This window comes from Colletes gigas, unplaced genomic scaffold, assembly GCF_013123115.1.
Source record: "Colletes gigas isolate AHSC1104 unplaced genomic scaffold, ASM1312311v1 Colletes_gigas_Sc00001, whole genome shotgun sequence".
NCBI lineage: Eukaryota > Metazoa > Arthropoda > Insecta > Hymenoptera > Colletidae > Colletes > Colletes gigas.
The window spans coordinates 7,584,258-7,599,747 of NW_025106630.1; the positions used below are offsets into that span (position 1 = coordinate 7,584,258).

At 35.9% G+C, this 15,490-nt stretch overlaps 4 protein-coding genes across 6 annotated transcripts; 1 reads left to right on the forward strand and 3 right to left on the reverse strand.

The window, feature by feature from the left end:
• Positions 1–1,186: 1,186 nt before the first annotated feature.
• Positions 1,187–3,471, reverse strand: LOC122396097 (trafficking protein particle complex subunit 12). The gene is made up of 3 exons (XM_043394260.1): positions 3,315–3,471; positions 2,959–3,132; positions 1,187–2,867 (listed from the first exon to the last, which is right to left on the reverse strand). Exon 3 carries the CDS (start codon positions 2,864–2,866, stop codon positions 1,298–1,300), a length of 1,569 nt encoding a protein of 522 aa, XP_043250195.1. The 5' UTR covers position 2,867; positions 2,959–3,132; positions 3,315–3,471; the 3' UTR covers positions 1,187–1,297.
• A 232-nt stretch (positions 3,472–3,703) lies between these two features.
• Positions 3,704–7,223, forward strand: LOC122396024 (probable protein S-acyltransferase 23). The gene is made up of 10 exons (XM_043394140.1): positions 3,704–3,812; positions 3,890–4,273; positions 4,752–5,005; positions 5,108–5,222; positions 5,381–5,506; positions 5,586–6,031; positions 6,115–6,364; positions 6,433–6,605; positions 6,683–6,848; positions 6,911–7,223. The coding sequence occupies exons 3-10, from the start codon at positions 4,824–4,826 to the stop codon at positions 7,112–7,114; spliced, it is 1,662 nt and encodes a 553-aa protein (XP_043250075.1). The 5' UTR covers positions 3,704–3,812; positions 3,890–4,273; positions 4,752–4,823; the 3' UTR covers positions 7,115–7,223.
• A 373-nt stretch (positions 7,224–7,596) lies between these two features.
• Positions 7,597–10,918, reverse strand: LOC122404469 (engulfment and cell motility protein 1). Of its 2 annotated transcripts, none has more exons than XM_043408437.1 (7): positions 10,434–10,918; positions 9,993–10,286; positions 9,501–9,924; positions 9,000–9,406; positions 8,495–8,932; positions 8,127–8,433; positions 7,597–7,998 (listed from the first exon to the last, which is right to left on the reverse strand). In XM_043408437.1, the coding sequence occupies exons 1-7, from the start codon at positions 10,563–10,565 to the stop codon at positions 7,835–7,837; spliced, it is 2,166 nt and encodes a 721-aa protein (XP_043264372.1). In that variant the 5' UTR covers positions 10,566–10,918; the 3' UTR covers positions 7,597–7,834. The 2 variants fall into 2 exon arrangements, with proteins under 2 accessions (XP_043264372.1, XP_043264362.1); XM_043408427.1 differs by having other exon boundaries at positions 9,000–9,416; positions 9,496–9,924.
• A 1,497-nt stretch (positions 10,919–12,415) lies between these two features.
• LOC122403034 (T-cell activation inhibitor, mitochondrial) lies at positions 12,416–15,488 on the reverse strand. Of its 2 annotated transcripts, none has more exons than XM_043406352.1 (8): positions 15,245–15,488; positions 15,059–15,173; positions 14,420–14,814; positions 14,025–14,337; positions 13,848–13,948; positions 13,644–13,805; positions 13,353–13,484; positions 12,416–13,286 (listed from the first exon to the last, which is right to left on the reverse strand). In XM_043406352.1, the coding sequence occupies exons 1-8, from the start codon at positions 15,265–15,267 to the stop codon at positions 13,052–13,054; spliced, it is 1,476 nt and encodes a 491-aa protein (XP_043262287.1). In that variant the 5' UTR covers positions 15,268–15,488; the 3' UTR covers positions 12,416–13,051. The 2 variants fall into 2 exon arrangements, with proteins under 2 accessions (XP_043262287.1, XP_043262373.1); XM_043406438.1 differs by having other exon boundaries at positions 12,417–13,286; positions 13,644–13,787; positions 15,245–15,487.
• Positions 15,489–15,490: the final 2 nt, after the last annotated feature.

Sequence of the window (15,490 nt, forward strand, 5' to 3'; positions counted from 1 at the left end):
TCCATCCATAATAAATAAATGAAAATATTATACAGTTAGGCCGACTTTTCCGCCAGTTCGTGCCTTTTTTCTGCAGGGAGAGAGAGAGAGAGAGAGTGCAGTTTTGGAATCGATCTGAATGTGTGCTATGATGTACCCGCCTAATTGATAAGAAGCAGACAGCAAGGAAACGGAAAAGAAAGAACGAGGGGAGGTTAGCCGACTTCCGACGTTGAATAACGAAAACGGGGCGGATATAGAAGGAAATGGATTAAGAATCAGGTGTACGCCGATTCTTTCGGGTAACGAGTAACGTAAGCGACGAAACGAAGGGAAGAAAAGAGGTTCGAGATAAACTGTAAGCAGATCAATCGAGTGACACGATTGAAGGGGAGAGCATGAGGTGAAAGAGAGAAAAAAATAAAAAAAGGAATGCGTGTGCGCGTGAAAGAGCGAACGAATGGGAGAAAGAGAGAATTCTAGCAATTGTTGAACGTTCATTAAATTGTCCTCGTTTCACGATGTAATAAAAGCTATTTTACTTTGACGTCGATGTTTCATTCCTTAACCCCTTCCCGTGCCATTTAGCTAGACGAAATCCGGTCCCAAACGGTAGACGACAACGCGCTCTTGCGGCGTACTGATAGGAACTAAAACTCGATCACGATCGTGATTTGCTGCCCGCGTGCCTGGTCCCGTGATGTTCATATTTGGGCCTACTTTCTGTTCGCGAGTCAGGCTTGTTAACACTTTGACGGCCGCTGTCACCTGTGCGTGATCTGATGTATCAGTCACCACCATTTCATCGTACATTCAACTTATTACGTTTGTTGAAGTTACGTTTATAATTCCTTGTAATAATATTCCTAGCATGTTCGTGTATCCCAACAATGAGATTCAATGTAATTCTGACAATGGTCCTCGCGTGATACGTGCGGCCATTAAAGTGTTAAAGTACCGAAAGGGGTTAATCAGCACGTTTCACTACCTTCGGTCCGCGAAATACATATAAATAAATATAAATTATATTGTATTTACGTAAAACTATAAATTTTGTGTAATGTACGGAAGTTACGTTTCCCCTTTTGTTTCGCGTTCAAGAAATTAAAATCTCTTTTTCATTTTCAATGGCGAAGTAGCGTGTACCAAGAACCGGCGAGATAAACTCAATCGAGATTGATTTTTATTGATAAAATTTACACGTTGCTTGATATAATCACTTTTATAAATAAATAACAGATTTATAATTTCTCCTGTAGCTTATTCATACGCTATACATGGACGAATAAAATAGTTCCCTTTAAAATTAGCGTTAACTTTACATAGCAAGCTTCAAACACTGAATATCCACAGCATCCCCTTTATACCTATTCAGCTGACTCAACAAATGTAATTTTGGTTGCTCGCAATGAATTGTATGCAATTCGTACGCGCTGCATATATTTAATAGTATAGGTTCTTGCAAACCTTTTACAGGATTTTTTTGAATAGCAGTTTCGTATAAGTTCACTGCTGCCTTCAACTGTCCTGTATATAAAAGACAAACGGCCATGTTATTAGTTAATACAATATTCGACGGATCCAACGTGGCTGCAGCTAGAAAACACGTGTAAGCATCTTGAAAAGCGTTTTGTGCCACTGCCATTAATCCTCTGTCCATCAACTCTCTGACGCTTAGATTGCTATCCTGTTTATGTTTACCGATAAGTAATTTCTCTGCCGCCGAAACGTCGCCCAAAAACAGATGTAGCCTCCCGATACTAGATTTCAAAGCGTCTAATTGTTCGGTAGTCCAGTTTGGATAGTCGCATAGTTTTTCTAAAATATCTATAGCCAGTACATAATTCTTTGTGTTTACCGCACAATTAGCAATAGACATAAGGACTCTTAATTTTCTGCCTTTCCATAACCGTACGGCATCTGTTTGCTCCGTTGCACTGACTTTTACACGAGATCCATCACCGCCGAGTCCGGCATTATAATTTGTTATTATTTGATTCACCGTGGCTAAAAGTTTAAACAAATTATCCAATGCTTGCTTCGGTTTCCCGCAATACAATGGAATTTCGGCTAAAAGTAGTCTAAAAGAGAAGGAAGCCATAGAACCTGGCCTAGTACCGTAAAGCTCAGGATAAAACGTGAAATACATGTCAGGCTTATCTAAATTACCAAACGGTTTCGATTCGTTCTCTAATACATCTATTTGCCTGAGTTTAGTCAGCAAAGCGAGCCTCGTGTACCATAATTGCAAAGAGTGCGGAGTATGCTTGCTCGGTTGATTTATCTTGCCGTACCCTTGAGCATACACTGCCAAAAGTCGCCCAGACAAATTTATCGCCGCTTTGTAACAACCGGCCTGTATTAAATTTCTTAAGCCACGTTCGTCCTGCGTTACATCCGAAGCGGTAAGTACATTCCTATGAATATTTTCATCTTCGCCCAGAAAGTGAATAGCGGTACTTTTTATTAAATCGGGCATGTCTCCCTGGATCGCAAGACCCGGCATCGTCAAGTTATCTCTGTCGATAGAATTAGACCCGATAGTCGATGTGGCGATACTTATTAACACTTTTCGCGTTTGTTCCGAAGGTATCCAGATATCTCTGTGCATATCGTTCATGGCACTGTGATCGAGTCGCTCATTACCGAGCAATACACCGCTATTTAAAAATTCGTTCGAGTGCTCCGTTAGTAATTCAAAATCCGGAATCCTGCTTACCGAACCTTTTTGAGCTTCGAAGAAATCTTGTTTCTTGGGCGAAACGATCTCGTCGAAAATGGTGCGGGACGCATTCTCGAAATAACGACTGATGTCTACTTCCTCTTTCATAACCTCTTCGAATGTTTCCGATTTCGGTTTCGTAGATGTTTCGTTGCTATCAGCCATTCTGCATTAAACATTACAATACATTACTTGTTGCTTGCTTAATATTTACTTACATTAATATACGCGTACTTGAACATTTTCATAAATCTTACATCGGACGAAACCTTGGACATCAACTGTCAAGATCGGATGGAGACATTTTACTAATTGTAAGAGATATGTATACGAAAAAAAATGGTATAATGCGCATATCACAGATACACGAACAAGTTTCACAAATTCCTGTGCCACTGGAATTTATGAATGTTCAGAACGAACAGAGCATTCTGAAAGAAAAAGATATGTACTTTCGGTAATGTTTCATTCTTACGAAGACGGTTTTCTCACGAGGCGATATTTACATACGTTCAAGAACATTTCAATACGCCTCTATCATCATTGATTTTTTAATTTAATACGAAAAAGTAAAGCTATCATAATTTCATGTTTAATATGAATACATACTAACCTCTACTTTATTTCTGATTACACGTATAATTTTATCGACGACATTCGCTACTTCTCACTCTGTTCCCGTGAAAGGCGGCAAAAGATAATAAATCTTACTGCAATTCATGTTTATAATCACACAGTTTTACTTGTAAATCAAGTTACTCGTTGTGATAAAAGGTGCATGAAATAGTGTCGCCCGCCATCTAATATCAGGGATTCGTACTGCTGAAATCGTGCCAGGATCACAGAATGTTATAGGAGGTATCCGGGGTACAGGTTCCCCCACTCCTGTTACTCCTGTTACGCACTACCTTGATTATTCGCTAATAACTCCTTTTCTGGGATTGAAATATGAACTTTTAGAATCGAAGAATGTAGTACAGACCCTTGGCTAGATTCAAGGATACTTTTTAGAACCAATTCGCTCGTAATTAACAAGCTATTAACGAATATCGGAAGTCGGCACATTCATGGCTGTATTACTGTCCGCTTTTATTTTTTTAAAGCATTAGTGGTGCATATTTTTAATGCAACTCAAGTAGGTGTGGAACGTATAAGATTTCGTTTAATTATTTCCCTTCGAAACTCTAGGAGCTCACGTATGTACGCATAATCTGGCACAGCGCGCGAAAGTGGAATGAGGAGTTTCCCGGTGCACCTAGTGCCCGGCCTGGTGGCATTGTTACTCCGTGCCGCGGTATTGATTTGAATGCGCAATGTCAAATAACGATAGTCGGAAATGCGGACGTTGCTTCTCGTGACTCGCCACGTATCGTAACGAAGCTATTGTTCCCGAGATTATCGCGACGAAGGAAAAAGTGTGGGGCGAGACGAAAATTGGAAAACATGGTTGGACCAAATGTCTCCTTGTGACTAACCGTTCCGGAAGGTGGGACAACCTCTATACAGGGCGCATCCTTCAGGACACCTTCCGAACACGAACGTGTAAATACGGAACTCGCAACGCTTTGTAAGGTAAATCGGAAAAGAAATCTTTGTTGCATATAAATATAATGCACGCGATATCGCCGCGATTGGAAATTCAAATCTTATTAACACGCTTTAACGGCCGCACATATCACGCGAGGACCGTTGTCCATCGCCACTGATATTGCACACCAAAGTGAGATACACGAAGATGCTAGGAATATTATTACAAGGAATTATAAATGATCACGCGCACGTGATAATGGCCGACATCTGCTGGCTCGCTAAGTCACGTATACGTGACAGCGGCCGTCAAAGTGTCAAGCATCATTATTTCGAGATTACCGCGAAGTTTGAAATTTGTAACACGTAAAAACTAACTGTAAAACGAACCGTTTATCCACAAATTTTATAGAACGTTCTCTTTCTCCTTTTGATCTTTAGATTAAGTTCTTGCAATTTGGTGGAAACACCATGGGGCATCCTGTATATACGAATTGGCCAAAACGTGAGTTTATCTTTTTAGGTGTACCCTGTGAGCCCTGTAACAGGGCCAGGTGCAGCAAGATCCGTATGGGAACTAAGTCCAGATCCTGACATGGTCAGGCATCTACCAAATACTCTAATTTCCAGCACCACCCAGCAGAACCATGGATCTGCTAAAAGCACTGATCTACAGACAAGAAATGGCCCTGATGATAATATTTATGCGGATGAACATACCTCGGGTCAAACACCATCGGATGAAACAAAACAGATGTTTAAACTTCTAAGATCTGGGTTAGATTTATGTGTTTACATTTCTTTTATTTTTTACAATTTTCTGTCTAGAAATAAGGACATACCGAAAGGGGATAGAAAAAATTTTGGATTTGTTTTTAGCAAAATTGGAGCTGTCGATGAGCTGGTAGAAAAGAATGGTCTAAGCGTATTGAGTGCAAGGGATGAATGGGGATATACTCCTGCCCATCGGGCCGCTTTAGATGGAAACATTGAAGTTAGTTTTTCTGTTTTATTCACCCTTAGAAACATGTAGCTATAATATAGCACTAAAGCACTTAAAAAACAAGATTACTTAAATTGGCAAACATTAAATCTGATAATAAGTTCATATTTTGTTCTCTTTGGAACCAAAAATTTTTTATCCTCCCACAGGTAATGAGATATTTAATAGAACGTAATGGACCGGTTGATCTATCTTGTCTTGGAACCCAGGGACCAAGGCCGATACATTGGGCATGCCGAAAGGGCCATAGTGCAATAGTTCAGTTATTGTTGAAGGTATGCAAGTTAATGGAAATACTGTACACGAAATCGTATCTAAAAGCAAATCAAAATTTGTATAGTTTTTTGCTTTCAGGCAGGAGTTGCCGTTAATGCAGCAGATTTTAAAGGTTTAACGCCTCTGATGACTGCCTGTATGTTTGGGAAATTTGCAACAGCGGCATTTTTATTGGGATCCGGCGCATTGGGACATATAACGGACATAAATGGCGATACCGCGCTTCATTGGGCTGCGTACAAAGGCCACGTGGAATTAATAAGACTACTTATGTACAGCGGAGTAGACTTGCAAAAACCAGATTATTTCGGATCCACGCCGCTACATTTAGCGTGTCTTTCTGGCAACGTCAGCTGCGTGAAAATATTGTGCGAAAAGAGTAAAATTGAATTGGAACCGCGCGATAAAAATGGTAAAACACCATTGCAATTAGCGAAAAGTCACAGACACTCGGGAATTGTAAGAATACTCCAAGCTGAACAGAAACGAAGGGCTAGATGGATACCACCTATCAACGAACTTTGGTTTGTGTTAAATTTCATTTTTCGTGAATTATTGCCAAAAATATTTTACACGTTGATACATCGATAGTTTGATTTCTTCTAAGGGCGCTACTATTTGGGGGAGCTGGAAACAGTAAAGGTCCTATATTACTGTTCATGATATCTGTTCTATTGTGGGGATATCCAATTTATCTATTAAAATGTATCCCATTAACGTGGAACCTTTTACGCGGCAGCCATTATTGCTTTATTTATTGGAATACTGTTATGTGGATTTCATGGATTGTAGCAAACAGGAGGGATCCTGGCTATGTACCACAAAACAGTGACACCTACTATAGGGCAATTAAACAAGTACTGTGTAATGATTTAAGCATTAATCGGTACGGGATGTCGGAATGTTTAGTAAAATTTATTTTTAGATTCCATGTTTTGATAAATGGAAAAAAAGGAATGTATTATTATCTCGATTGTGTCACAGTTGTAGATGCTTCAGACCTTTGAGAGCTAAACACTGCAGAATATGTAACAGATGCGTCACATATTTCGATCATCACTGTCCATTTATATACAATTGCGTGGGTTTAAGAAATAGGTAAATAATAAGTTATTACAATTATATGCACATTTTGCATATAATTGCCAATTATCATGAACAAATTATTGTTACAGGATGTGGTTTTTCCTTTTTGTTATGTGCGTAGCAATAAATTGTTCGTTTACAATTTACTTTGCTTGTTACTGTATGGCGATCGAAGGAATCCAATTATTATATGTGCTAGGTGTATTAGAAGCTTTGGTCTTCTGTGGACTTGGATGGATTTTAACATGCACCTCGGTAAATATAAAACATAACTGCGTGCTAGATTTATAATAATCCGTCTTTCTTTTTATATATAGGTGCTACACGCGTGTATGAACTTGACCACGAATGAAATGTTTAATTACAAAAGGTATTCGTATTTAAGAGACAAGAAAGGCAGATATTTGAATCCATTTAGCAGAGGTCCTGTTCTTAATTTCATTGAATTCTTTCTTTGTCCACCAAACCATCAAGCAAACGACCCACAAAATTACCATATACTATCAGAAGATATCATGTAAGATATTGAAATGTTGTGATCACTATTTTACAGCAGTGTTGTACTTGTAGAAAATGTAAAAATATTAATCATGCAACTGATACTATTTTTCGGAATAATTGCAACATATGTACCTGCACATGATCTACATTGTTAATGCTTCTATTATTGTCACCTTTTATCTATATGATTCATAAAGCATATTTCAATAAATAATTTATTAATTTATTTCATTTAAATTTATTACACCTACAATATTCTAATAACCATTACAAAATGTGTATAACAAAAATCAGATTATTAAATATGATTTTAAATAACGACCTATTGCAATTACAGTTAAATGATTTAAAAGTGCTACTAAGGAAACAATGATCATATTAATTGTTAAATTCATTCTATAATTACGACATAAAAAAAAAAAAAATAATATATCGATGTAAAAGTATCAAATTGGTATATACAAACACTTTAAAAATTGTTATTTATGTATAATTTGTGTATATAAAATGTAAAATATGTCTTTGGTAAAATATACTGCGTTTTCTAATATAATTAAAATACTTATACGTGTCAATTCATACCATTAAAAAACCCCCAAGTACTGTATAGAGGCATTACAAATGGAAATATTAAAAATGATTCGTTTGTATAAAAATTGTAATTTAGAATAAAATATTATAGCTCGAATTTTTTATGTTACCTGACGATGGATACGTACGATGGATGGTGAATGGAATTCTTACTTCAACTCGTAACAAAAGTCGTAATTTGGCGGTGGGTCGGGAATAGCAGGCGGATCTTGAGGAATATGAATTTCTTCTGCGTCTAGAAGTCTTAATTTAATGTCCATAGATAATAATACTTCTAAATCGTGGTCTGCCTCTTTACTTGTCATTCTGTTGCCTAAAAATAAATTTTTGTTTTCTTCGATCTCATAAAAAATGTTATGCAGCGAGTCCTCGAGTTTACGCAATTAACCGCATAAATCGAAGACTTTACTGTATGTCATGCGTGTAATAGCCATCACATACCGAGCAAAGCATTAATGCCGTCCGTCCAATAATCAAAAACTATCTCATCAGGAGCAACAAAGTCTAAGCTTGAAACTTCGACGGAATCCAAAATTAAAGAGAACGCCAACTGATGCGTTGTTTTCCGTCTTTGTAAATCTTTCATATGAGGGCAATCTCTGCCAGTCAGTAAACCCCGAATTTCAACAACGGCCAACTTTGTAGGGAGCTCATCGATCGTTGGTACTGATTTTTCATCGCAGTCTCCATAATGGAATACTTTGTGGTTAGGCGAAAGTCGAACGTACCAAAATTTATCCTTGATTCTCTGTATGCGTTATATACTTTTAAATAAATTATAAATTTTTGCGAGGACAAAAGATACGTACCTGTCCCCTTGCGCTATACTTCATAAATCTAGTGCCTTCTACCAAAAATCCCAACCGTTGTTGCCGAATGAGTTCTAGAATTTCCGGTGTAATTTGTTCTCTAAGTTCAACAATCGGCCTTGCATGACTTTCCCACTCTTCTCTGCTAGTTCTTTCTTGTTGCCAAAGGTTGGTAATCGTTGAATAAGTTAATTGTTGCAACTTATTTTTAAATTTATCCAACCCTGTGGGCTTGCACTGAAGTGCTCTGGTAATTTGTTCCCTTACAACGGAAAATACTTTCACGAAATCTTCGGTGGTGGCTCTCATCTCCTTCCAAGTTTTATTTAACAGAACTATACACACGCAATAGAACTCTTCAAATGGATGATCGTGTGTAAAAAACATCGGATGATACGATTGACCTTGTTCGCTAGGTGCTTCCCCAATGCGTAATACCTAATTAAATTTAACAATGAATATAACTCGTTTAAATAAATTTTTCTATTAAACTTTATACGCTTACTTCGCAAAGTAACTTAACCAATTCCACGCTTGTTCTACCGAAAGGGCATTCGTGTTCGTCCGCCCTACAAGAATTCTCTAGAACAACTTTAGTATAAGCTTCTGTATGGTTACGTGCAAAGTAAACCATGCAGTCTAGAGCAAGCATGCCAGGAGGGGTCTCTGTAAAATCAAGAGCAGGATTAATGTCGTATTTGAAACCCAATTTTTTGTAATCCTTGGCATAAAGGCCTTGTTTACGAGCGGTCACATCTCCGCCAGGTATCCCTTCTGTATCAAAAGCAATTCTCCGAAGCTCTTTAATTTTATCATGCGCGTCTTGATCTTGAGGATCCATTTTTGTCATCATTCGTTGTTCCCATAGACTTAACATCAATGTCTGTAATACATATAACTGGTGCGCCATTTCTGCACCAACCTGCACAAGAAATAAATCGTATTATAAATTCAGAAGGGTGTTATTTTATAACGAATGAGAATGTTTAAATACGTCGTACCTGACCAGTAGACTGTATGATATTAGTCAAAAAAACACTTCTAACTTGTTTAGATTGAAGAGTCGTAGCGACAGATCTGCGTTTGGATACGTCAGCCTTGAGGAATAAGGCATTTATCAGAGCTATTGCGTTTTGTTGTATTTGTGGACGCATACTTTGTAAATGTATTACTAGATTAGAAAAAGTCACTTCTTTCTCAACTTGTCCATACTTTCCAGAAGAATTCAGTACTATATTTTCGAGGATGCTAAGCGAAGCTTCAATAATACTAGTGTCTTGAGTAACAGCTTGATTGTTTACATAACTAGCTACTTTATTAATGAAAGGTGTTTCTAATATATCCCATGAAACAATACCATGATCCATGAGCTCCACAAATGATTGAAGCGAATATGCAAGCGTATTACCTTTATATTTTTCTCCTTCTACCTATAGAAAAAATACATTAAATAGATAAGATAGAGAAGCAATTAAAGTGAACAATTAATCAAAAATACCTGCGATATAATCAAAGCTAATCCCTGCTTATTAATAAATTCAAATGCAAATGTTATATCCGTACTAAGCGAGCTTAGACTCTGCAGAGCCACAGTTTTTTCTTCTATAGTTCCATTATTGAGTTTGGTCAGAATATTGCTTGCCGTTTTCGATGGGGAAAACTCTAATCTCAAAATACTGCCGTTTTTTACTTCATTACGATTTTTTTCTGTGATATAATTTTGGTTATTACTTTCAGAAAATTGTAACGAATACGACTCAGGATCAGAGAGCCCCCACCCATTGCATAGTTCCTAATAAAAAATTCAATCGATTATAATATATGTTTACTCCATATAGTTGTTACTTAAGAATTTTTTATGGATTTGAAAAATTACTTGTATCTAAATCATATGTTAAGGAGTTAAATAATTTTTAAGCATAGCCGCGATTCGATGTACCTGAATAATTCCAGTTAGTGGTTGCTTTTGATTAAATTCAATGAGTTGTGGCACTTGGTCTATCATTTGGACAGCAATTTTCACAATATTAGAATCCTTCTGGACCGGCATTTTTATTGTCTGCGTGTACATGAAGGGATTAGTAACAATTGTTAATTATTGAAACAATGTCGAGAGATACGATAAACGCCAGTCCAGTTTAAAAAATATTATAAATTTGACGTATCTCTTGTCATAACAATATGACAGTCCACCATACTTGTTTCGTATTAAAGGCGTCTAACAATCTGACTAGCGTTAGACCCAGTCTTAACAGACTAAGCACTGAGTGCGGCTGCGCCAAAAACAGAAACTCCTCATTCTACTTTCGCACACTATGCCAAATCACGCATGCGTGAGCTCGTAGAATTTCGAAGAGCCAAGAAAGACAAACTGTTCACTTGTCCTCTTCTTCGATTCTCCGAAGCTGCACAAAGATCGGATCGTTCGGATGCACTTCGAACCATCTTCAGAGAACGAAGAGAGAGGACAAATATGAACCTTTCATGCATTTCAGACATTTTTATATAAATTCTATTCTTTTTCATATTTTAAGTCCGTTTCAGCTTGTTTAATTATTAAAATAATTTTATACGGCACTACATGAACCGGTTTTTATATTCTCCGACAACTTTTAACTACTTAAACACAAGTACCTACGTATGTACTCGCAATTGCACCGAAGGTCAGATTAATTGAAACTAATTAATGACGTGATCATAATAACAGTAACGTACATGCATTATATGAAGTGTTATCGTATTAAATTATCTTGCAAACCTTGCGAAAGAAAAGATTCTAAATAAAGACATATTATAACATTAAATGTGGCATGAACCATATTGATGACGATAACCCTGTCGAACTTTCTGATATACATACATGCATGCATAATGTGAACAAATGTTTGACTCTTAATCATTGTGATTATATTATATCAGTGTAGTTTTACTAGAATACATACATATGTATAATGATATCGTCAAGAGCCAACACGTTTGCATTATGTATATGTGATATATGCATACATCGAAAAGTTCAATAAGGTTATCAGCATCAACATGATCTTACGTTATTTAAATGTTACGGTAGGTCTTCATTCAATGTCCTTTTTATTACGTGGCCTGCAAATTAATTTAATAAGATAATGCTGTATTTAATGGATGCACATTATTGTTATTGTGGATTAAGTAATTAAAAATTAATTTTCTGAATTTCGGTGTTCGTGAACCTTTGTGGACGAAGGAAGAGAAAAACGGAAATTGACTCTAATTTTGTCTCATTCTTAAAGGATATGTTATCTCATAACCATACAATCGACAGCCAAGAATCAGAAGTATGGTACATCCCTGAATAGAACGTCGTGTCGACGCAATGAACGAATTAAATTTTAGTCATATGACAAGCCGTATTTATATCCAAATTTTCGTCCGTTAGATCGGATTGTAACGATGCTGTACTTAATTAAATTATTTTTAATTCTTGGACAATTGATCAATAAACGCAAGCTTCAACTCAGTAAACGATATATTCTAAATTGTAAACTGAAATTAGTTGTTCAATTCGAGCGAAACAAAGGAAGATTGGGTTATTGTGTGATCGGATATTTTTCGCGCCTTTTTTCCAAATGAAATAAAATGAAATTTCCTTGCACCGCTAAAAACAAGAGTAGATGCTGATAACAACAATATTGTTGTCTTAAAACACTCCCATATATCTATACTAAAAATTATTAGCCAAGGCAACACAAAAGGAGATAATTTTTTCGTCAAAACAATTAGGCGGAAAGCTCTTAACCCAATTGCGTAATACAAACAAATAAAAAATACGTTCTTATCGCTAAATTTATTTTTATCGAATCTAAGTATAAATATTTTAAGTATTTTAACGATTTATTCTCGGTCACCACGATCTGAATGCGTGTGTACGTATTATACGCTCTGGCGATAATGAACAGGAAAATTGCGAAACTTCTTAATAATGCAAATGGATTAATTCGATGTTTTCGCAAATTCTATTTTAAACTAATTTACCTGGCTTTTAATTATAGGAATATCGTCTCGCCGAGCTTGATTGTAATTAGAAGTTATAACTTTACATTTTATGACCACAACAAATAAAAGTAAGAAATTACATGAAATTTCAGTAAATTTCAGAATATTTTATTTGTCTGTACGTGTTTTTCTCGTTTTGATTGATTGCTGCTTTACAAAATATTTATATCCTTCTATAATATTTGTTATGATTTAAGACTGATATGCAATTTGTCAAGATTAGTCAAGTAAGATTAATAACATGCGAATATCATATAAGGCAACGTTGAATTCGTTCGTATTAAGAACTATGTATATGTACATATATGTATGGTCATTTAATTTGCACTATTTGCTATGTATTTTTATCCTTCGTATGTTTAAACTGCTCAGAAAAATAGTATGTATTAATTTTTTTATCATATATATAACCTGTACATTATTCATTAGTTATAATTTGTACAATTGTTCAACATGGTTATTCTAATGATCGGTATAAAGATAGAGAACAATATGAGCGCATTTGAGTGCCTTCTGCATGAGAACTTAGAGTTTCCAGTCCCAAGGTATGCATAAAACGCCGTCACTCATAACTGAATAATAATGCGTCACCCAGAGCATGACACCTTCTAGCAAGGGAGCTAAAACACGTTTGTGCAACAGTAAACGTTCACAACATTGTATCATAAGATCTGGGGTAATACTATCATCCTTATTAAGAGCAGTTAAACCCAATTCTTGGACAGCTTTGTCATGAAGTTCATGTTCTATGTGTTTTACACTGCAATAAAATAAGATATAGGAATAAAAGAATAACATTTCTAAGTTAAATCTCAAATAATCTTACTTGTTATAGTGATGTAATCTTTTCGTGGCTTCTTCTAAGTTTTCACTAATAAAATTTACCAAAAGAAAACTCGGGCACGACGATGGAACTATAAATTGTCCGGTAGGAGAGAGCATTAACGGACCAGCTTCGCTAAAAATAAAGCTAGTTTTATTATGTATATCTTTTCTTGAATTCACGTTATAATATACTTACAGACGTACTAATTAAATTTATCTGATACTTACTTACATAGGAACCAAAAGTAAATACATTACATATGAAATATTAAATACTTCAGATAATACTAACGCTTCGATTACAATTTCATAAGTAGATAAATTGGCTGGCCACGCTTTTGGATAGCTTCGCCGTCCTCGGTAGTCCGAGAGGGTTGTGGTAAGTTGCCTCAGTTGATGCTCATACTGGCTGACCATTACCTTTGGCATGAATTTCCTGCACATATAGAGTACCCTGAGCCTTACCGTCACTCAGTTAATGTGTTGTATTACGCACCGTCGACCAACTTTTATGTTAAGAAGTACTTGTGAAACTGCCTTCTCGAAAGCTGGTAATCTCAACAGTACAACATCATGCTTTTGAACGTTTTTGATTAGCTATAAAAAAAGATCCCTTTAATAAAATGAAACGTATTTAATAAAATATTCTATTAAATCAACAATTTATTCTTACATCGAGCCAATTGTTTCTGACTTCGCCTGAATTCAACATAATATTCCCCTCTAGATTAATGCCTGTATCATTGGCAAACACTAATGTTCTATTTTTTAATACTTCCAAGGGTTCAGGATGTTGTTCGACTAATGCTTTAAAGGCTAGTAAACACCCTCTATAATGAGCTATATTCCATCCACAATCCCATATAATATTTGTTAAACCTAATTCTGAGCATAATATCTTTTCTAGTTTTTGTACTTCCTCTCGCATCGGCCTACATGCTTCCAACTTTATGTGTACTTCATTAATATGTTTCTCTAAATATGCCCTAATTAATAATATTCAGTTTAAAGTTTTAAAACATGTTTTTATCTACTTAAATAAGAAAATATGCTTGATATTAATCTTACTTAAGAGTATCTGGTTCTAAATTAATTTTTCTTTTCATTAAAATAGATGCATAAATAGGATCGTCTTCAAATTCTGAAAAATCTATATTCTCTCCTGTGGTTCCTTTTCTTTGCCAGAATCTCGATTTATATTTTTCAGATTCCAATGGTTTTTGTTCTTCGATTTTATCTACGAACGTAGTCGGCAGATCGCACGTTTTCAAAATAGAGAGTATCGTTTGTCTCAGATCTTTCTCTTTTAACTGTATCTTTACGAGAGTGAATTTACCAGCCTTGACTTCTTTTTCATCTTTAGAGCGTAAATAAAATGGCAATGTGGTAGGCCTTACAGGTCTTTGTTGCTGTAAATTTTCTATGATTGAGCTTAATTGTTTCAAGGAATTCTCATTTACTGTCTGGAAAATTCAAAGAATATTCGAAATAAAATTCGTCCAGCTTCTAGTAGCAATTAAATCCGATAAATATAAACTTCGATATAGTGTACAATAATTCGTGTTTCATCTATTCTATAAATAATCCTAAATATAATGAACCAATAAACTGCGTTGCCGACACGCAGTCGGTCCGGATCATTTACGATTTAGAAATTTATTTCTTACATGTTGTCTAAAGCCGTTTGGCGGACAAATAAACACTTACTCTTTGAGTAGGATATTGTCCAAAGAGATCGGGATGAACTGTAAAATAAAAAGGTCGGAGTGCGGTTGACACTTCGCCCGTACTCAATGCCCTCACTGCGTCTCTCTTGTAGAAGCTGTCAAAAATAACAATTGTTATAGGAACAATTGTTTAATTATTATGTTTTAATATAAGAAATTTTCTCACCATCTCCCCAATGCACAGAACATTTTTGTAGCTCACCGAAATGTCATTACACGTTCGTATCGCACAATTGTTTATGAGTTAAAATGCGATAAACATCGTATTTATTGCTCATCGAGCTTACCAAACACCCTACTACGTGACGCACTAGGGACTCTGTACTCTCTGTAAGCTTGTTAGCCCCAGAATACGATTTTTTAGGCACATAATCTTCCTAAATGTTTAATGCCCAACGTCTTCATAGTGACT